Source organism: Sphaeramia orbicularis, chromosome 22 (genome assembly GCF_902148855.1).
Source record: "Sphaeramia orbicularis chromosome 22, fSphaOr1.1, whole genome shotgun sequence".
Lineage (NCBI taxonomy): Eukaryota > Metazoa > Chordata > Actinopteri > Kurtiformes > Apogonidae > Sphaeramia > Sphaeramia orbicularis.
The window spans coordinates 18,187,774-18,212,119 of NC_043978.1; the positions used below are offsets into that span (position 1 = coordinate 18,187,774).

Sequence of the window (24,346 nt, forward strand, 5' to 3'; positions counted from 1 at the left end):
ACCCCGCAAATAAACTGACATTCTTTTGACCCGCCCCAACCCGACCCGTGAGTAACCGGCTTTACATCACTAACGCATGACACCGAACGCACCCCCATATAATACCTGGACGGGCCTGTCCACAGACACACTACAACAGTGGCAAATATAAGGTTGTAATTTGTCCCATAGTATAAATTTGGAAAGTGCAAAAGTTATACTAAAGTTATTAAAAGTCAAAGGTGTCATACTTGTTTTAGTTCAGGTTCCACATTCAGCCCAATTGTGATCTCAAGTAAAATAATAGTATAATAATAATAATAATAACAATAATAATAATAATGATGGATTGGATTTATATAGCGCTTTTCTAGACACCCAAAGCGCTTTACATTATTGACCCATTATTCATTCACTCTCACATTCACACTCTGGTGGTGGTAAACTACATTTGTAGCTACAGCTGCCCTGGGACAGGCTGACAGAAGCGTGGCTGCCAATTTGCGCCTCTGACCACCACCAAACATTCATACACCAGTGTGGGTGGCACGAGAGGCAGGGAGGGTGAAGTGTCTTGCCTAAGAACACAACGGACTGACTAGGACAGAGCAGGATTCGAACCGCCTACCCTCTGTTATTGAACGACCCGCTCTACCACCTGAGCTACAGCCGCCCCGGTCCGGTATAATAACCTATAAATAATGCCTCTAAATTTAAATCAAAATGCCTCTAAATTTAAATCAAAATTTCATTGTAAAAAGTCTGTATTGGATTGGTTTCGGCAAAACTAATCCCAAAAAAAAAGGAAGCAAAAAAATCCATATCGGGACATCACTAGTAAAAAATACTACATAAAGCAACTTTAAAATTCTTGCACATTTTTGACCAGTAATCATTTTAGCCAAAGATGGTGTTGTTGTTGTTTGAGGGTTTAAGTACTTTCATAAAAGTCTCCACAAACACAGTCTTAAGTCTTCGTCTGCATAGGTTTCATTCCTTCGCAAACAATCCCATTCCAGAGCTGCAGAGCATAACCCCGTATCTGCTTCCCCATCTTGCAAAAACAGGAAATCACAACACTCCACCCCATCCCAGCGTGACACCATCTCCTCATCTCCTCCTCCTCCCTGATGATCCACTGAAGTGCAGGAGCCGCCGTCTTATTCCAGGCTTCGGCTTACAAAGTATATGTCTTGTGTGGAACGAGTCGATCCCTAGAAACCACCCTCCGAGGCAGGAAAGGGCTGAAATTACAAGACAAGTAGGCTATCAACCTATTTTATGCTGCATGTTCGCCGTCTCAGTGGAACGCTGAGAGTCTGTGTGGTATCAGAACCAGACAGAGGAGACTCGAAATTAAACTGGTGCCAAAGGCGGCGGATCTGTGTCAACCATGGAATGTGTTAGAAAACCTATGTATATAAGATTATTTGGGCTTTTCCTCCGAGATACACTTGTGCTTTCAAGAGAGTAGTCAGTGTTTTCAGAGCCTAACACATGTTCACACTGCAGGGTTTTCCATTTTACAGATTTTTGTAGCGACAGAACTGTAAAACACTGTATCATGAGGTCAGCATGACTCTGTAGAGGCTTTTTTTTAAAGGCAGAGGTAGAGCAAAAAAACAAGGAAATAGAGTGATGGAGATTTCACTAACCACCGAGTGTATAAACTGACAATTAGTACAGAGTGTTATCGCTAATAATTTAGTCACATTTTTAACTTCTCTGATAGACACACTTTTAGCTTCTGTCTGTAAAATCTGCAGAAGTTTTATCTCATTTTAAACATCCCTGATCATTATCAACACCGATTAAAACTGCACAGTACTTGGTTTTTAGCTTCTCCTCATAAAAATTGACATATTTTTGTCTTATTTTTAATGTCACCTTGTAAAATGAATATAACTCTTTGCTTGTTTTTACCTTCTCATAAAATTTGCACAGTCTTTATCTTGATGTAACTGAAATTCATGGAGTTTTTCACGTAGCTTTATATTGCCATGAGTTTTTTTTTCTTCTAAACTATTCCAAAATTATCTGATCAGTTCTCATAATTTGAAGTTTGTAGATTATTTTAATGTCAAACTGAAACTCATGAACTTTTAAACACTTAACTGCTGTTAAATTTTTAAATATCACTTCATAAAATTTGTGTAGTTCTTAGCTTCTCCTCATAAACACTGCATGGTTGTCATCTTAATTTAAATGTAAAACTGTTAAATTGATGGAGTTTTTAACTTCTGGTCAAATTTGCATTAGAGTTTTTAGTTTGTTTTAATCATCACTGTGTTTTTGGAGTTTATCAGTTGTTCTTAAACTTCTCTCTGTAGGCTGTTGGCTACTCAAATACTTGTTGAGCAAGTAGCCATTAGGTTTTCAATGTTAATGATGAAACTCATGTTTGTTTTTTTTAATTGCATAGCCAGAGATGAACAATAGGGAGATCCTAGACAGTCTATGTAAGGTTACAGTGGATCATCCTGTCACACAACCTATCTCACTGTGTTAAGATGGAGGCTCATGTTATGACTTCTAATAGGTTCATTACCCCGCCCCCCGAAGGGGAGGCAAGGGCTATTGTTTGTGGTTTGGTTTCTTTGTTTGTTAAAGCTGCAGTATGTAGGAATTATGTTCTAAGTAATTGTAAAATTGCCTTGACTGTCACCAGACATTAAGGAATCCTGTTCATTTCAAATACTGATCTCACTGACAGTAGTAGTCCAGCCAGAATATTTGCATTTGAAAACCTCAGTGTCAGCCCTGAAATGATGTTTATGTTGACATTGTGTGTTTTGGTCTGATGCCCCGCCCATCACCTGTCTGCTAATCACAGAGTCAGAAGCCTTTCAGCATCCAGGTTGCCAGTTCCACTGAGCTGCAGCTGGAACATTTCTGATCACAAATGTCTGACGTTATTAAACCTAAAAGGCCTCTTATTATTCCCAAATACATCGTGACAAAGTGAGAAATAAAACAAGGACATGTATAGGAGATGATTTAGAAACATGGAGACGGCTGAAAGAGCAGAAGGATCTGAAGACCGACGCTGGCCCTGCCTTAGTCTGACCACCGGTAAGAGCCACTCAGAGCCGGGGTCGCAGCCTCTTCACCTGGTCCCTTCTCCCGGGGCCGGGCTGCAGTCTCTTCTCCTGGCCCCAGTGAAGAGACTGCCGGTCCGGGACTGGTGAACAGACCGGGTACTGCTGTAGGACTTCTCTCTTGCCATGGTAGTTCCTTGTAGTTCAGTGTTTTCTGTGGAAGTGACCTGTTCATTTAGTGCTGTGTAATCTGAACGGGGGGTTCGGTCCGTGGTTCGGTGGTGGTGGTGGTGGTGGGGGGGGGGGGGGGGTCGGTAGCTCGGCGTCCGTGGTTCGGTTGGGGGGGGTCGGTAGTCCGGTGTCCGTGGTTCGGTGTGTGGGGGGGGGTTCGGTTGGTCGTTCGGCGTCTGTGGTTCGGTGTGTGTGTGGGGCGGATCGGTAGTCCGGAAGGGGGGGGGGGGGGGGGGGGTCGGTAGTCCGGTGTCTGTGGTTCGGCGGGGGGGTCGGTATTTCGGCGTCCGTGGTTCGGTGGTGGTGGTGGGGGGTTAGAGCGATCGTGCGGTTTGTAGTAAAAGTGAAACCTAATGCTCATTTCCCTTTTCTCTATCTCCTGAATCTTCGCAAACTTTCATTTGAGTGTGCAGGACGTTTGTCCTGGCCTGTTATATATTAGACGGATGTAGAATAAGTCTGGTGATGATTTTTTTGTATGAAATTTATGGTGTGGTGGCAAGGATTAGAGGAAACACTAGTAGTGGATGCTCATGCGGGATCTGGCAACCCCTAGCCTGGGGGGAGGAGGAGAGGATACCACGTTCTACAGTATTTTGAATGTGATTGCAGTACCAGTTTTGGCCACAATCCTACATACTGCAGCTTTAACATTTTAGCAGCAAAACTACTGGTTGAATTCACACCAAACTGGGTTTAGAGATTGCCAGTGACCCACAATATATCTAATTACATTTTGGGAAATGTAGGTCAAAGTTAAACTTTTTTATGAATTTTTAACACCCCCCCCCGCCCCCATTTACTTATAATGGGCAGAATTTCAAATGTCTGTAGCAGCAAAACTATTGGCTGAATTCATACCAAATTGAGTTTAGAGATTGCCAGTGACCCAGAATAAATCAGATTAAATTTGGGTAAAAGTAGGTGAAAGTTCCAAATTTTTTAATGAATTTTTATAATCTTTTTTTTTTTTCATTTTCTTATAATGGGTGATATTTCAAATGTCTATAAAAACATCAATTTAATTTCAATTTACTTCAAACTTGGCACATATATAGAGGCAATTGATATGCTGACATCAGTACACGCATAGACATGATGACATTAGCTGGATCAATGCCAAAACAAGCTCCAATATGTGCGAGGGGTGGGGTTTGTTGTGCTTGGCACCACTAGTTTCAGTCTATTTTAGTGATTCGTTAGAGTCTGTCAGCGCTCAGAGTGTTTAATTTGGTCACTTTAACCTGAAGACATTAGTGTTAAGTGTTGGGCTGATGCTGTAAAGTCATGATGCTAGACTGAAAACGCACCTTAGAAAACACGTTCATCTGCAGGTTAACCATGACTGAATGCCCGACCTAAACTGAATCTGGATCTCAAGTGGCCGTGGCTTTGTTCTGCTTATTTCACCATGTTACACTGTTCTGTGACTGCTTTATCGTTTGTGTTGTGCCCTATTTAAAAGTACAACAGGTTGGCGAAGCATGACACTGCCAGCGTTTGCACTGTGGCATCAGGATGATGATGAGCCTTCATATAAGTGGAGATAGGAGTGTGAAGATGGTCTACAACAGGGGTGTCCAATCCTGGTCCTCAAAAGCCACTATCCTGCATGTTTTAGATGTATCCCTCTTCCAACACAGCAGATTCAAATGATAAACCTATCATCAAGCTCTGCAGAAGCTGATAATGACCATCAGGTGTGCTGGAAGAGGGAAACATCTAAAACATGCAAGATAGTAGATCTCAAGGACCAGGACTGGACACCAATGGTCTACAATATGTGCCACATCCTTAGTGGGTTGAACACCAAGTAAAAACCTCTCATTTATATCCTTCTGATGCTCTGAATATTAGCGGTCAATGACTGATGAAGCACCGAGTCCTGGAAAAGGGAATCAGACCAGACGAAGAGGAGTTCATCCTGAAAGACTTCAGTCCAGTCTAAAAACTAAAGATTATGTTAGTAATTGTCATTTTATTTAATTTTTGTAATTATCATTAGCTGCTTAATGTTTTGTATAAAGTACTGTCTACTTTGTCTGCAATAGATAAATTCAATTTAGCAATTATTTAAAAAAGAAATTCAAAGAAAAAACTAGGAAAAAATGTGATTACTGTTGTTTTTCATATTTTCACATCATTTAATGTAAAAATGTAGATTCAGATTAATTCATTTTGAACTTATTTAATAACAAAAGTTCTCTGAACCCAATGCCCTCTTCCACCACTGCAAGAAAAAATCCCAGAGGAAGGACTAAAGTAATCAAAAATGACAATTTATTATCTCAAAGGTGTCACTAGTGACAAATGCACAACCTCATCTTATCAGCAGCTCTGCATTCGCCTTCAGCTCTACAACATTTTAACTTGTATTCACTCACAGTTTTGCTGCAGAATTGGACAACGTCAGTGTTTCAGTTCTCTCTTGAAGCTCTTATCAACACAATAACAGAAGCCAGAGAGCAGCAGGGGGATGCATACCGCAAGAAAACACATCTTCTGCTTCTAACAGAATGAGAGGGTTTCTACATCTTTTTACACATATTTCCAGCATTATACTTCTGTAACTTTTCAGACCTTTTCATGGCATTGGACCACAAATAACCAGATGAACATCAGATTCTCACAATATATTTCATTATGTTGCCAGACGATTGTAAGTGCCTGCACCAAATTCAGAAAAATGTGTGCAAAATTAGTTTTTAAAGGGGATTTATGAGGAGGGAGAACTATTCAGATCCTTTAAGTAAAAATGTTACTACAAAGCTAAAAAATACTCCAATACAAAATAAAGCTATGCATGTCAAACTTTACTTAAGTAAAAGAAAGTATCATCAGCAAAACATAATAAATGTATGAAAAATTAAACTACAAAGGTAAATGTTTTACTAGTATATCTGATGTTCTCATTCATTTTCCTGTTGGACATGTTTAACTTTGATCTCACTGAACATGAAATTGTGAAATCACAGATGGTCTCCTAAATAACCGTCTCTGATTTGATTCATATTTTAAAATAATAATGTTATTAGTTTTAGCAACAACCGTACAAAAATTCAGCCTTATATCACCATTTGTTTTGGAGATTTTACAGCTTTGCAAATGGGATGTGATACTTACTTTACTGTTAAAACAAGTTGAGAAAGAGAAAAAAGAGAAAAAGATGCAGAGTTCATTAAATCATAACTTTTCAACTATTCATGATAGATGCACAAATTTTTTAGGAGGCTCTCTAAGGTGTAAGGTGGTCATAACATCTGTAAAAGAAGATCCACTGTTGCATATTGCCCAAATTACAGCTTGCTGAAAATTGTATTTAAAAAAAAAATTGGTTTGTGCTACAGATAAATTTCAGCCCTAGTGTATCAACATTTAAATACACACACTGATATTTATTTTTCATGTTGTAGTAGTAGTGGGGTGACTAAATATGTTTGTAAAAGGAGAAAAAAATAATTTCACATCTACATTTCAAATGCACAATGGTCATGTATGACAAAGTCTACCATAAAAACAATTATATGCATGGAAAAAATTAATATGTGTACAAAATATAAAGTTTGTAGCTTTAACCAAACTATTTTTAGCAGGATTTCAATTAACTGCATTGTAATTCATTCATTGTTTCCCTCTTGCCCATATACTGAAGATTACTGATCCCCATGTACATCAAGTGGCAGAATAAGCACATGAGCATCATTTTTAAAGCCCAGTCATCACAAAACTAATGAAGATATGAAGGTAGAATTTAGTATGGTGCTTACCCGGACTAATACCATTATTTTCTGACAGTATGAAGCAAATCAGAGATGATCAGTTGGAAACATTATCTTAAATTCCCTGATCTGAGGTGGATTTCCCTTCTTTACCCTACCGTCACTCTCCTGTGCGACCAAGTTTTTTTAATAAACAAGTCAACTTTTCATGAGCTCTGAAAAATACGCCTTTGTGATCATGTATTTCCCAGCAATCCAGAGTTTATTCCGCTTACGAAGGAAGAGATGCTTCTCTACCTAAAGCGTCAGTCGGCAGTATTTTTGGCAGTCTTGTCTTAACTCTGGGTCTTGGGTGATTGACAGCTGCAGTGACCAATCACTGTTAAGTGATATTTTGGCTTCACTTTTCCACAACAGCATAAAATAGCATTGGATTTTCCATCTTTGTATTTGCTGTATGCTTAGGATTGAGAAAAGCGAATTGAGCTTTTTAACAAATTCGGAGATTGGTGGTTTTCACTGGAGTAAACCTACAATATTTGCCTCCGAGATGGAGTGAGTTTTTTCTTTAGTGTTTTTCTGGTTTTTTTTACATCGTTTTCATCTTGTGTCTTTTATGTTGTTTTTGTCTTTTTTTTTTTTTCACATTTTTATCTTTTTGCATTTCTTTATGTCCATTTTGTCATTACATTTTATTCATTTTTATCTCCTTGTGTCCATTACATCATTGTTACCTCCGCCAAGGAGGTTAGGTTTTTGCTAGCGTTGGTTTGTCTGTCTGTCTGTGTGTGTGCAAGGTAACTCAAAAAGTTATGGATGGATTTGGATGAAATTTTCAGGAAATGTTGATAAAAATGATTAAATCTTGGTAGTGATGGGGGGGGGGCTGATCTGCCTTGGCGGAGGTCTGCGCTCTCCGAGTGCTTTTCTAGTCTTGATTCTTTTTTTTTCTACATCATTTTCATCTTGTGTCCATTATGTTGTTTTTGTCTTGTTTCCTCTTTGAAATAACTTCCGTCACATTATGTTTTTGGTTTTCATCTTAGAATGCTTTCTCGAATAAAGTGTAACAATCTCAGAATGCTGCCTGAGTAAAAGCACTGGAATCATAAACACTAAATAAAGGAATCCAGAGAATTTAAAACCATCAGCGTTAAGTTCCAAATGGAGCCACAACAACCCATCGACACCAGACCATCACTTTGCATATCTTCGAGAACATGTGAAGTACTTGCATCATCGACGCCAAGTGGACACCTCCCATCGTGTCTCCATCCATAAACGAGGTCAGCGAGGGCCCAGGAGGATTGTGGGTGATGTTGGTAATGTGGCCTGGATTCCAGCCTCATTTGCAGAAGTAGCAGACAGGCCACAAGGCCAAAACTACATTCCACATCTGGATGCGATGTGCTCTAACCTCACCACTGACTTCCCATGTAATAGATTCACACAACGCTGAGCTGTACAGTATGTGTCAACCACAAACATTAGGAAGAACACAAGAGGAATGATCAGATAAACAGAACGTCATAACAGTGATAGTGAAAACAACAACGAGATCAGCTAAATATACTTTATCATATAATAAATATCATCCAGTGTAGATTATGTTTGGGCAGTGGCCAGACATTGCCATGATAGTTACATATCTTATTTTTGTTCAATATATAGCATAAAAAGTACCTATGAATTCATGAAGTTGGTACAACTGCGTCTACATCTTTTCAATAAACAAAAAAAATTAAAAAAAATCACTAAATTATGCTATTTTTGCAATGAGGGCATATTTTCTTGCATACAACTGAATATTTTCTGTATAAGGATTTTTTAAAAATCATGTCAAAAACCATTCCAACAGCTATTACAATATCAATATTTAACCATCATCTGGATAATGCTATGTGTTTAACTACATAGGCACAAACAGGACATTTGTTATTTGCTTTTATGCTTTTACTGTTTTTACTGTACTTTTATTGTGATTTTATTACTTGTTCTAATTTCATTGAGGTCTGTTTTTATTGTGTGAATGGGAGCAACTGACCCATTATAAAATAAATCAATCTTATCTTATCTACATGATTCTGAATAGGAAGAGGATTCTGACCATCCTCGTGTCAGAATTTGAGAATTTGTTGTTATTTATCTAGTTTTCATGATTTTCTAAAGGCAAAAGCTCATTTAATCCCATTAATTCCATATATCCTCCAGCCCCATCCAAATGATAAACCTACTGTTACACATACCGTACATAGCTTATTTTTTTGTTTAAATTTTATATTTTATTTCCTCACTTAAAAACAGTAATAATGAATCTTATTTTTGTTATGCTGCTTATTATTTTTTCAAATATTTATGCTGTAGAATTTACTTAGTTAAGGAAATAAGGATGAGCAAGATGATGATATTAATAAAAAAAAAAAAATTCCTAATGTTTTTATTATGGTCAAATGGTCGCCAAAAAAAAAAAAAAAAAAAAAAAAATCAACAAAATAAACCATTAAAATGAGAATTATCCTAAATATACCACAAGGGGTTCCACCAGAAAGTTCTGGAAGCTACCAACATATCTATGTAACTCCAATATCTGAGTACCTTTTGTTATTTTATTTTTTTAAATTTATTTACCAATTTATTTTTTTCTTCCCCTTTATTAATTTTATTGATGTGTATGTGAACTTGCAAATATGCATGTGTGTGTTTATGTATACACTGAAGGGGGTTTATATCATTTTGTATGTATATTATGTCTGGCTGTATATAAACTTAATGAGGGTCCAGTACTTGGAGTGGGTGGGGTAGATTGAAAGGAACTGGATATAACAGTTTCATGTTCAAATGTATGTCTCTTCTTATATATTTGAAATTAAGAAGACACTGATCGGGGGAAAAAAAAAAAAAAAAAAAAAAGAGAATCATGATTAAGATGATATTCTACAGGGTTAATATATGAGTGGAGTTGAATGCAGCTGTTTCTGGTAAATTTCCACTATAGCTTATCTGAAGCTTATCCATCTGTAACATCCGGATGACTTGTCAGGTCACTGTTACGTAACCTCCAACGTCCATTAGAACATATTCTGTCTGAGCGTCTGTCAGCTCCTGGACCAGGGCTTTTCTGGACGTACATTACATACCGACACATACTCGGTTTGTGCTCCACTCAGCAGATGCAGCTTCAGATCTCAGGCCTGAACTGGTAACACAACATCAGAGCTTTACTTCTACAGATGCAGGGAGGATGATGTTTATGGAAAATGCCAGCATTTAAATCAGAATATCAGCCCTGCAGGGAGCATCCACTACAGCTACGAAGGATCCCTGACCTGCACAAAAACAGACCATCCTCCAGGGAAGAAACTGATTATGAAGCTGAAACCTGCAAGTTCAGTGTTCAGCAAAGTCATGTTTTGGTTTTGGTCACAAACGTGAGAGGTGTGTACATCTAAACAATAAAACAATAGAAATACCAATACATAAGTTTTAATAATATTGAACTTATTTTCCTTTTGTCGTGAAAGCCAACGTACTGCAAAACATTAAAGCAGCGTATGACTTTTATCACAAGTCTTTTTTTCAAATTTGTAAAACCTGAGTGACAGCCTAATTATCACAAATGCATTAGTCTTTCTGTGCTTATGCACCTGAATCATTTCCTTTACAGTGAACAACTTCGAAGATGACTCCATCATAAACACATTCCACTTCTTTAAATGACAAACAGAAATGTCTCTCGGGCCTTTTCTGAAATTTTGTCACAAAGTGCATTGTGGGAATGGTGACTAAGCAAAAGCGGTTTCTCACTAGGGGTGTAAGAAAATATCAGGTCTGCAATATATATCGCGATATTTCATTTCCCAACAATGTATCGATATTAAAAAGTACTGTATTGATATTTTTAAGTATTTATTCAAATGCAGATATTGTGGAGGTTAATTTTTGTTTTTCTTTTTTGTTTGTATTTAATTTATTATTATTTAACACACTTATTATTTAACACTCTCTTATTAAATAATGGTTATCTGAAGCTTCCTAAAAGCACTTTTTATTATCTAGAGGAAGAAGTTAGTTCCTGTGTTGGGATTGCACAAAAATAATGTAATGATGTTAGTTATGAACTAATTGAATATGAACACTTGAGCAGGATCTTAAACTGTAATGTCTGTAAAATATAATTTAAGTCTTAACACAGGAATATTTTGTGATATACCATTCGATCCCATTGTGATTAAATAAAAATGTGTTTAGTATTTGTGCATATCTCTGGTGTAATTCCATTCTTCCAGGAAATAATCTTAAAAAAAAAAAAAGAAACAAACAAAAAATTGCTTTTTTAACAGTATCATGATATATTGTGATATATTGTATCGTGATCCTAATATTGTGATTTGTATCGTATCGCCAGATTCTTGCCAATACACACCCCTATTTCTCACAGATTAGGCAAGAAAATGAGCCAGATCGCTACAACATAAAATTCTACAGTCCACCAGGGTTGTTTTAAAGAATGAGTATAGTCGGCGGATGAAGGTAAAGACAACATTTGGGTTCAGCACTCACGAAGAGACAGTGAATTTGCTGCTGCATGGAATTCCCATTCCCACAATGCACTTTGCGTCAAAATTTCCAAAAAGGCTCAATGAAAGTCATACGCAGCTTTAAATACATTAAAATGAGTGTTTCGTTCTTGTCTTTGACAGCCTTTTTGTGCTGTATTTTACATCTCTTTCTTCTCGTTTCTTTCTCTACATTATTGTCTTTTTGTTTTTTTCCATCTTGTTACATTTTTAATAGGTTTTTCTTAAGTTTCTTTTTTTATATCATTTTCATATTGTGCATGTAATGTTAATTTAATGTTAATGTTGACTTCTTCAGCTTTCACTCAGGACCAAAAACATTCCTTTAACAGAAATAATGACTAGACATTAACAGGACAATTACAGATATGGACTGATATGATCGGATATTTGGCTACTCGAGTTCTGTACTAGATGGAGATCTGTGTTAGTGTTGTTTCCTCTTGACATAAACATAAGGGGAATTCACAGACGCCCACCGTTACAGGAATCTGTTCCACAACAGATTCACATGCAAATACATCAGTGTAACCTCCACAACAGGGCAGCTGTTCTCGACAGTTAATAAAGAAACCAAGGACATGATCAGATGGTTATTCTGTTTTTATGAATGTCTCATTTGTAACATTAACATCTGCCACATGGCCATTCATTTACAACTTTTTTAACAGATATAGGAGGAAACACAATCCACAATCTGTTCTGGACTCTTCATTCGTTACAGAATAATAGTTTGTATTTAACTTTTTATAAAACTGAAAGGAAATTTCCAAATTTAGTGGTTTAAGTTTAACTAGGCCTATGTCTTGATATATTTTCAATCTCACAATATGAACACTTTTATGTGACTAATTTAATTAAATATTGATTATTAGTTTGGTTTATACAATATCAGAATATAGACAAACGTCTGTGAAAAATATTCCACAAAGAAAAATGTTTAAAGAGTTAATTCTCCTGGCAAACAGTCCAAACCAAAATATATGACATTAAACTAGAAAAGTAACTAATACTAGATCTGCATAATGTTTGGTATTATTAGAAATCAAGGATTATCAAAATGTTATACAATCAATTCAAGATGCTGCTTATTTCACTAATAGTTTAAAATTTTAGATTTTTATTTGAGATTAAAACTCTTAAAACTGGTGGTTGTGATTCTTCATTTACTTGCATATTATTTCCATTATTAATTAATTGATGGTTTAGAGATAGAATCAGCAAAACCTGGCACCTTAGAAGGCAATATTTAAGTATTTTTGCTTAAAAAAAAAAAGAAAAAAGAAACAGAAGCAGTTAGCTGATCATTAAATAATTGCTTTTTACTGTTTTTCTTATTATTACTTAATTTTCTATCTGAACTAGGTCATTAATGGTGTCAGTTCAAACTGCTTTGACTTGACAAGGTCTTTTGTGCATTTCTGTAACATTAATAGGCATAAACATTAAGTATAGTCATGTATATCACAAATTCATTTGGTTGGTCAACATATAATGTGTGTCTTCCTGTCATTTTTACCATCCAAGCTAAACCAGTGGGAAATATCCAAAAACATTAGACTAAACCAACCACACATATGAAACTACTATATTCATGCCTGAAAAACATCTACTAAACCTAAACGTCACTATGACAACCAACCACGTACACCCACAGTGGTACCAAAACCGAGCCAAATTGATCCAGTCGAGCTCCATTCTCTGGTCAGACCGTCCTGGATTAATCATTCCTGATCAAACCTGCAGAATAAACCCATTTTCTCTGACCTCAACCTCCCACTAACTGTGACGGGAACATGCTGATTCAGATGTCCACGGTACACAAACCCAAAGAGAATAAAACTAATCAAAGCTACAATATTTCAACCTGCCATTCGCTCAAATATACGACCTGGAGCTTCATATGTCTGCGAAACCTCCGCCTCCTGGGGGGGCTTTATAAATATTAGAAATTGTTAAGAGAAGGAGTCTTGGCAGAGATTTATCCCCTCCCCATGGTTCTCAACTTCTGCAATAATAATCACTTTTGTCCCTGAATTGAAAAAAAAAAAAAACCCACCCAGTGACGTTTATCAGTGTTGGATCATCATTTTAATTATTAGTTGCAGTTTTGTTTGTGATGAAGTGACTTATTTTCCTGTTTTTCATCCTCACCTGAGTAGCTCATTGACTGTTCTCCTCCTCTGTGCGTTTTAGTGCTATATTTTACTGCCATCATTCTTTCTGGGTTTTATCGCCATGCAAATAAAGCTCATCTTACACCCAACACCACCTTGAAATACCTCTTATTACTCTATCAAGGTGGAATAAATCACAGGGCTTTAGTCACAAAGGTGGAGCTGGTAGCAGCCCAAAACTGCAGGACAAAATGCTGATAAACTGTGCAGTCAAGGCCCGCTCTGAAAAATGCCATAAAGTAAGAAACGCAATCGCTCATTTCTAATCAAAACAGTTTTCAATGCGGTGTTTGCTGCCAAATGGTAGAATGAGACCGACAATTAATCAATGAGTGGATCAACAGAAAAACCATCATATTGGGATTATATCTAAATCTGAATTCATCCATCCATTCATTTTCTGAGCCACTTAATCCATGAGAGCACTAAAAAGCAAATTATCCCGCAAAAATACTAGACTATGGCAGTACAGAGTTCAACAAAATACACTGTGGCATTGACTAAGAAGTAGGAAATTTGGTTAACCAATTTATTCTTGAGTTAAGGTCAAAAATGAGTTTTGTGGATGGAGCCACTATGACACTATGAGGGTAAAAATCTGCACTTTAGGAATAGAAATGGTGTCGATTCGTACATAAAAAGAAGCATAATAGAAGCCCTGGTCAGCCTCCTGAAAAGCTGCTATCGTTTCACTTCTAAACTGAGACAGCATTGTTGCAATAGTTCATATATCTTATAATGTGCACGAATTCTGTATCTCCTTTTTATTCTATTTATTCTGTACGTTGTGTGCTTGTGTTATATGGACTTGTGTCTGCAATAAAGTTTATTATTATTATTATTATTATACTGGGTTACAAAAAAATGTTTTTTGCAAGTTGTCTACGTTTTTTCAACTGAATTAGGACCATTTTGCACCGCTAAATCCAAAAATGACATCTATTTTTCTCAATCAGGTCAGGTTTTTTTTTTTTGCTAATTTGATTTTGAAAAATTTGATCTTCTCACAAAATTGATTACATTTTTGTGACTTTATCAGTTGATTTTTTTATATAGTTCTCACCCAAAATAGGTTTTAAGAGAAAAAAAATCATTTTCTAACAGGATTCCTGTTAGGTACAATGGTGTATTCACCGCAGATGTAGCAGAATACGTCAGGCTTATTTTTGCAAGATCTTCTAGTCGAAGCCATTTCATTCACCTATAACATTAAAAAAACCGTTAATCATAAATTGGCAAACGTAAAATCTTCAGAACTCGTTTATTGCAAGAAATATGAAATAATTTTGTATCATATGATGCGAAAATGCCCATAAATGTAAGCAAAAATGTTTAAAAGCCAATATGTAGCATAGTTCAGAAAGTTGACCTGATTGAGCAAAATTAATGTGATTTTTGGATTCAGCACACCAAAATTATCCTAAATCAGCTCAAAAAACTTAAATTTGTTGTTGACCAGTGTTATTATTATTATAATGGACTAGAACCAAAGATGAATTCATTATATTATACTGGTTTGTGCTTAATACACCTAAAACAACTATGCAGGTTTCTTCCCAAAGACCAAGATGACACATTCATATTACGAATAAAAGCATCATATTCTAATGTTTAAATAGTTTGTTGATGAAAAATCTTCTGTCAAGCATCTAATGGATTAATCAACTGACTAAATCAATCAAGTAAAACTACTTCTGTAAGACAATAAAGTAGTAAACGTATTGCCGCCTTCGCGTGTTATAAGGAAGATGAACCTTTGCACTTGTGAATTCGCAATTATGAGTGTGTTATGTTCAAGTCTTTTTGTTGTCGTAGGTAAATGAAAAATCATCGACACACAATTTATCATGAACTGCCACTTGGGTAAAACAGTTTTGGATGTGCAAATTCATCTGCTAGAGCATTTTTTTTTTCAACTTTTTTTGCAAATTGCACACTCTATAAATGTGCAAAATCATCTAACAGCTGCAGAATGCAAATAAAAGCATTGCTTATCATTGGTGATTTTGAAAAGTTCAAAGGTTATTTTCATGTCGGCAACATTCATGTGCGATTTTCAAGTTCATAATTACTAGGGATGTAAATAATTAATCGACTATCAATTAATTGTTGATAAGAATTTACTCGATTAAATTATTAATTGCAACAGTGTGTGTGTGTGGGGGGGGGGGGCATCTCCACTGAAATCTCACTCCATCATGTCAGTGATGCAAAGTCAGAAATGCCCTTTTCTTCTAAACTGCCCCTCTTCAGATCCATTAAATTTATTGAATTTCTCTGCAGAGTTTCTTTAGTTCTACTCTATAAATGTTATTGCCTGTACTGTATCCGACGGTACAATAAATCAATCATTTATGAATAGGACATGCTTTTTTTATGAAGTATATAAACAATATTTAGCTTTTATTCTAACAGACCCTATTGAAAGAGAAATTCAGGTTCTCACTCGCTGCTTACCAATTAATTGTTAATCAATCGATAAGGTCAACCAACTAATGGTTAATGGATTCATAGATAATTTGCATCCCTAGTAAGTACTATTTATGATAATTCTCATAGCACGAGAAGAGCTGCCTTCTATTCAGCCAACTTCAAACAGATCAACCTGTACAATTACTTTTGTTCATTCAAAAAGTTTTGTCCTATCTTGTTTTGTTTGCTGTGCTCATGTTCTGCTAGATGTTTGCAGAAACAGTTGATACATGCGAAGGACTGCCTGTTATGGAAATACAGCGACTGACCAGCCCAGATTCACCGAATACCACATGGAGATACAAAATGTACCAACACACCAAACTGCTGACACATCATCACTACAGCCGAGCTCTAACCTTCAAGTGACCAGCTCTAACAGGAGGAGACTGGTTCCCCTTTCAGCTCATATTTACAGGTCAACCCCAGTGAAAGCACAGGCGGGTCAGATGATGGCGTTCAGGTCAACCTCACAATCAGAGACTGGAAAACCAAACCCTGTCCGTGCTACGTTATCAGTCCTGAACACCATCTGAACATGTTGCACTTTTACTATCAGACTAACTAATACTAAAATTATCTGTTGACAGAAACATTCACCAACAAGATAGAAACAAACCAATCCTATTTTTGACAGCAGACTCAACAGACCAGACCACTGCAGCTGTAGAATGCACAGTTACATAATTACCTCTCAATCTTTTTTTTCTAGATGGTTGATAGGACAGCAAGAGCGGCAAGAGTCCAATGACTAATACTAGGCTTCCCAAATGAAATTACTGACTTTTACGGAAAAATAACAGCTCAAACAAGAATAGTAAATTCAATAAGATGTGTCAATAATCCTAAAATCATAATCTGTTCATGCACCTCTCTACAGTACAAGCAGTAATAGTGCCAACAGCCTCGACCTTTGACCTTTGGCCACCAAAATGTAATCAGTTCATCCTTGAGTCATTTTTTTTTTGGGTCAAATCTAAAGCCATTCCTGTAATTTTCACACATAAAACTAGACCAACAAGAGGTCACAGTAGCCTTGACCTTTGACCTCTGGCCACTACAATCTCATCACTTCATCCTTGATTTCATGTTTGAAGACATTTTCTCCCACAATTCCTGGCATTCCCATACATAGACTGGACAAACAAGAGGTCACAGTAACACTGACCTTTGGCTGTCAAAATATTTTCACTTCACCACTGTGTTTTTTTAGACATTCTGACAGACATTTGGTCAGAGTGTAACAAACCAATCAAAGAAATTGACTTACAGACAAACCTTATATGCAACAAAACGATACTGGATTCTGATGACAGTTAGAAATTTACTTCATGTCTAAGATATGAGTGCTGAAAAGCATTGTGGGGAGTACTGAACATTTTCCATTGGACAGGACAGGCTAAACTAAATTAAAAACCACAAAACACCTAAAATCGGACCCAACCTCAGCAGGAAAAGAACAATATTGGTGTATAAGTCGGTTCAAAGTAGAGATAGACTGTTTATAGGACATTTTACAAAGTACTGGTAACAGCAGAAGTCAAATTGCAGAGTTCGAAAAGACAATAACAGCTCAAAAAACAAGACATGGTGATTTCTTATGGCTGGTTTGATTTTCAGTTCAACAATTATCTCAAAGTTTTGTCAACGATAGCTCAAGTCACTTATTTTTATGATGGATGAAGAGAGACAATATCAATTATTTCCTGCTAAAAATTATCTTACAAATTGTAGTTAAAAGAAACCTATGTTTACATGGATGATTTTTTGCAGTTGTGTGAATAATTGCAAAAAACAACAATAATAAGAAATTATGTAATAGATGGAACCATTTACAAGTGAGGTCAAATGTTATTTATTATATTTTCATCAGGGTTTGTCTGTTTGGCTGTTAGCAAGATAACTCCAAAGTTATGGACGGATTTGGATGAAATTTTCAGGAAATATTGATACTGGCACAAAGAACAAAGGATTACATTTTAGTGATGATCAGGGGGTGTTTTTGTTTGTTTGTCTGTCTGTCTGTTAGCAAGATAACTCCAAAGTTAAGGATGGATTTGGATGAAATTTTCAGGAAATGTTGATACTGGCACAAGGATAAATTGTCGTAAAAATGATTTAATTGTCTTTCCGTGGTCATTTTAGGCCACTAGCATAGGATAGAAGTAGCTAATCATGAAATACCATTTACTGACACTCTGGGACAATCACAACTACAAACTATATTTCTGTTTTTCCTTACGGACAGTGATATCTCTGTTAGGTTTATCCAGCTGTTTTTATCATGATTATGCATACTAATTGCATTTAGCTTAAAGAAATCCAATAAAAAGTAGTGGCTATGTCAAGACAAAACTTAAGTTCACCTTTCTTAACCTCATTTGGATATTTCCTGCCTACTTTTAATCCTCATATTAAATATTAGAACCAGCTCTAGTTCAAGGAAAATAACACTAAGATACCTGTTTTGGTGGGAAACTCATACAGGGTGAATATTTAGTCAGTAAATAAAAGCATAATTTACTTAATAAATACATTCAAGGTGGTTTTGACAAATATTAGGCTGATTTAATCTACAATACTGAGAAGATTTTAAAAATGGAAAAGTACAAAAATGTATGTTTTACTTATTTCAGGTATTTTAAGGCCAATCTAATTCTGCATTTCATAAGCAACATTTTGTTTGGTGTCTTAGTTTCAAGACGCTTGAAAAATAGGTCAAACACAAGTAAAAATGTGTGAAGCTTTTCTATTTATGTGCTTTTTAGAAAATGTATGGAAACCTTGCTACAGTGAGACTTAGGTGATATTGAAAAGATCTTAACTTCTTTAAAAATGAAGTAAAACCTACTAAACTTCAACCCATAAAGACCCAGTGCTACTTTGGTTAATTTTTCTCTCCATTAAACCTCTACTAAGTGATTTATCACCATTTATTCTAATATCATCCTCTGTATTTTGCACTTTTTTAGTGAGATCACATATTTTCCTACTTTTAATTTACTGATCATGTAGATGTTCATAAAAGCTCTGATAAAAGTTGAGGGTTATTACATCAGAAACAGAGAAAACTGAAGAAAAAGTGACATTTTCGACAAAGATATCAATAAATGATCATAAACCAAGTGTTTCCATCCACTATCATTTACGACACTACATGGCTTTTAGTAGTGAATCAATGTTGTAGAAGATGACGGTGTTACCACATTCACTATGGAGCTTCTGAACATCCAAATGGGTCATATCTGATGATGATTTAAAGCTGAGAAACTGTGCCTTACTTCAATTATTTATGTATTTTTATAGGATTAGTGGATCAACAGTTATTAAACATTTTACATCAGTAGATGCTTTTGGGTTATGGGTTAACTTTAAATATTCAGTGACACTACTTTTTCTGAAATACTTATTGAATCAAACTAGAATCCAACAACTTCTGAGACCACAGTTTATTAACTTTAAGTCTGCTCAGTAATAGCACGTATTACCATTTTTCAGGTAACAGATGATGACAGCGTGGACGTCAAGTGGACACCCCACTAAAAAACATCTGGAGAACATTCAAACTCCGCATGGAAAAACTCAGATTGGACCAAGACTTGACCACAGGACCTGCTTAACCCAAAGGAACAGTTTTAACCCCTGAGAGGAAATTCCAGGTGAAAATCAAACCTAAAAGTTTGTTTCCCTCCTTCCCAACACGACCATGTGTCTATCCTCTGTACAACAACATGTTTTTTCTAAAAATACCTCAGAGCATTTCCCATCATAAAACTGTTTGATAATCCCTGGAATTGGGACAACAGTAATCCCCACTCATCTACGTCACATCCCAGCTATTAGGAAAACAAACACAACAGGCTGCAGACCCTGGCGTGGACACCCACCAGGAGATGAGCTGGTGTTTCTAGAAGGTTTTAAGGGCTCGGTTTGTGGAGGTGTGTGTTGGTCAGAGTTAGTTTAGTGTCTGATGGAGGAGGGAGGGTGTGTCTGCAGGGCCTTGATGCAGCACCGGAGATTTGACAGCTGTGTTTATGTCTCAGAGCAAAGTGTGTGGCAAACTATGAGGACAGGAAGACCATAACAAGACAAGAGACATCCTGATGAGTTCAATGTGCATGGGAAAACACATAAAGGGGGTGCAGACGCATACAGTGCACACACACACACACACACACACAAACACAAACAAACACATAGACACAGACACATGAACCTACTCATTTTTTACGCATCTGCTGTCGTGGAAGAGCTTATCCAGGGGGATCACAGCCTGCCCCAGGAACACGTCCAGCCCGATGAGCGCCCGGTGCATGACGGTGAGGACCAGCTCGTTGCTCCCGGCCGGGTACGAGCCCCGGTCCCGGCTCTCCAGGACGCCGGGCTGCATCTCAAACGAGCACTCCTCCCTCCACTCCGGTTCGGTGGTCTTCTCTGCCACGCAGGTCGAGTATTTCTCCTTCCCCAGCTGGATGATGGTGTACACGTCGCTGGTTCCGTGCTTGCCCTTGCCCCGGAGTCCTCTGCCTCGGAGCACCGTCACCTGGACGTGTGTCGGTAACCATTTCTGGTCCTCGTCTGGGTTTAGAGAGGACATGTCCGGCTCCAGACAGACCGACCGACCGACCGACCGACCTGGCGCGGCAGATGAGGCGAGGTGGTGGTGGAGGTGGTAGAGGAGGAGGTGGTGGTGTCGGTGTCCGCCGCTGCCTCTCCTTCTCCGGCTGTGAACGGTCACATCAGCGCCGGGGTTTGCGGGCGGTGCCGCATTATGGCCGTGGTCTCCGGTTGTTCGGTGCGTTCCGCAGCTGCTCGGCGCGTCCTGCCTCTCTCCTCCTGCCGTACGGGCCTCTCTGCGGGCAGCGACGTCACGCCTCTATCCCCCTCCTGCAGGACGAGGAAGTTCAGCACCGACACAGCACATGGTGTCTGAGCACAACACAATATATGAGGCTGCAATGGAATGTGGGCTGTGTTTGGGTTAACGGTAGTTAGTGAGTCTGCAACCGAATAGACACCAGAATCTACAGAAACACAATGTGTTCACACTGCACAGATACTAATAAAGGCCTCTGATTTGAACAAAAAATGTAATCCACTTAAAGACTAGTGTACTATATAGCACATAAAGCAAATGAAATGGTATTTAACACCTGATAAGTGCATAAATGTGTTAAATAAGGCTAAAAAAAAGTGAAAATGTGTGTCTATCACCAAACATCAAGGTGATGAGTTCATATGACAAACAATCATCCAGTTTATATTTGACCTAATTCACACACACCATATTTAGCACCTGATCAGCTACATAAACCTGTGATATATGAGGCTCCAGAAAGTGGCAATATCTGTTTATCCGATGAAGGCCTCTGATTTGAACAAAAAATGTAATCCACTTAAAGACTAGTCAACTATATAGCACACAAAACATATGAAACGGTATTTAACCATTAAAGTGCATAAATATGCGTTGAATAAGGCTACAAAAACGTGAAAATGTGTGTTTATCACCAAACATTAAGGTGATGAGTTCATATGACAAACAATCATCCAGTTTATATTTGACCAAACAACACAAAAGTAAAATTATAGCAAAGAAGACAGCTAAAATATGATGGAATAACTAAAAATAATCAGGGCAATAAATGGTGTATGAGCACCACACAATATGAGGCTGCAATGGAATGTGTGCTGTGTGTTTGGGTTAATGGTAGTTAGTGTGTTTGGGTTAACGGTAGTTAGTGAGTCTGCAACCGAAAAAAACACCAAGAATCTACAGAAAATACAAGGGGTCAATGTGTTCACACTGCAGAGACACTAATAAAGGCCTCGGATTTGAACAAAAAATGCAATCCACTTAAAGACTAGTATATTATAAAGCATAGGAAATGGTATTTAATACCCGATAAAGTCCATAAATATGTGTTGAATACAGCTAAAAAAAATGTGCAAATGTGTGTTTATCTCCAAACATTAAGGGGATGAGTTCATATGACAATCAATCATCCAGTTTATATTTGACCTAATACACACACTACATAAACCTGTGATATATGAGGCTCCAAAAAGTGGAAATATCTGTTTATCCCCAAAGGTCAAGATGATGACAAGAGCATCAAATTTACAGCACACAAGTAAAACTAAAGCAAAGAAGAAAGCTAAAATATGATGGAATAATTAATAATAATCAAGACAATACATGAGCACCACACAATATGAGGCTGCAATGGAATGTGGGCTGTGTGTTTGTGTTAACAGTAGTTAGTGAGTCTTCAACCGAATAGACACCAGAATCTACAAAAACACAATGTGTTCACACTGCAGACACTACTAAAGGCCTCTGATTTGAACAAAAAAATGCAGTTCACTTAAAGACTAGTCTACTATATAGCACATCATATGAAATGGTATTTAATACCTGATAAAATGCATAAATATGTCTTGAATAAGGCTAAAAAAAAGTGAGAATGTGTGTTTATCTCCAAACATTAAGGTGATGAGTTCATATGACAAACAATCATCCAGTTTATATTTGACCAAAGAACACAAAAGTAAAATTATAGCAAAGAAGACAGCTAAAATATGATGGAATAATTAATAATAATCAGGGCAATACAGGGTGTATGAGCACAACACAATATGAGGCTGCAATGGAATGTGGGCTGTGTGTTTGAGTTAACAGTAGTGAGTCTGCAACTGAATAGACACCAGAATCTACAGAAAACACAAGGGTTCAATGTGTTCACACTGCAGAGACACTAATAAAGGCTTCTGATATGAACAAAAAAATGTAATCCATTTAAAGACTAGTGTACTATATAGCACATAAAACTAATGAAATTGTATTTAACACCTGATAAAGTGCATAAGCATGTTGACTAAGATAAGTAATTAATTAATTAATTAATTAATTAAATACATAAATAATTACTTATCTATTTTATTTTTTTTATTTATTTATTTTATTTTCTTGAGACCCTCCACGCTTTGTAGTTTGTTTGGTTTTTTTTTTTCATGTATGTACAGAAGCCCTCAATGTTATTATTAAGCAACATTGTATGAATGTCATGATCCAAGTGAAAACTCTAATAAAAATTTGAATTATAAAAAATAAAAAAAAACATGTGAGACTGCAGAGACACTGACAATGGCATCTGATTTTATCAAAAATATAATCCAATACAATATAGTGTACTATATATCACATAAAAAATATGAAGTGGTATTTATCACCTGATAAAGGGCATATACCTGTTGAAAGAGGCTAAAAAAATGCATGTATATCCCCAAAGACCAATGTTACCAGTTCATATGACAAACAACAGCATCCAATATATATTTGACCTAATCACACAAGACAAGAAATGTAAGTCTATTTCACACCTGCGCATATAAGTGCACAAATCTGTGATGTATGAGACTCCAAAAAGGTCACAATGTCTGTTTATCCCCAAAGACCAAGGTGAGAAGTTCATATTACAATGGAAAGCATCAAGTATGCAGTTGAACAAAGAAGACAACTAAAGCAAAACACGAAGGGGTAATTAATAATAATCAGAGCAGCACATGGTGTATGTGCAAACCACAATAAGAGGCTGTGTTGTTTGTGTTAATGGTAGTTAGCGAGTCTTCATCCAAATTAACACCGGCTTCCACAGAAAACACAAGGATTGAATCTGTCCTTGTTTATCCGACTGTTCACACAGATAAAGGCTTCTGCTTCTGTTGAACATGTAATCCAATTATAGACTAATCTACTAAATAGCACATAAAACCTATGAAATGGTATTTAACACCTGATCAAGTGCAAAAACTTGTGCTGAATAAGGCTAGAAAAGTCAAAATGTGTGTTTATCTTCAAAGACCAAGGTGATGAGTTCATATCCAACAATACCACCCAATTTATATTTGACTTCATCCACAGTATATTAAATGTAGCTGTATTTAAGACTAGGGGTGTAAAAAAATATTTGTTCTGCAATATATCACGATATTTCATTTCACAATACTGTATCGATATTAAAAAGTACTGTATCAATATTTTTAGGTATTTATTCAAATGCAAATTTTGTGGCAGTTCATTTTTGTTTTTCTTTTATTTATTATTATTTAACACTCTTTTATTAAATAATGGTAGTTCCTTTGTTGGGACT

General features: G+C 36.7%; 1 protein-coding gene across 2 annotated transcripts in view; it reads right to left on the bottom strand.

Annotated features, from left to right (window-relative positions):
- Nucleotides 1-21,011, bottom strand: part of rab11fip5a (RAB11 family interacting protein 5a (class I)) — a 49,936-nt gene extending 28,925 nt beyond the window's left edge. The window contains exon 1 of one of the 2 annotated variants that reach the window (XM_030126116.1): nt 20,414-21,011. In XM_030126116.1, the coding sequence (XP_029981976.1) occupies nt 20,414-20,790 (377 nt within the window). In that variant the 5' untranslated portion in view covers nt 20,791-21,011. The remainder of the gene's footprint in view (nt 1-20,413) is intronic. The other variant, XM_030126115.1, reaches the window with a different exon arrangement.
- Between the last annotated feature and the right edge of the window lie 3,335 nt (nt 21,012-24,346).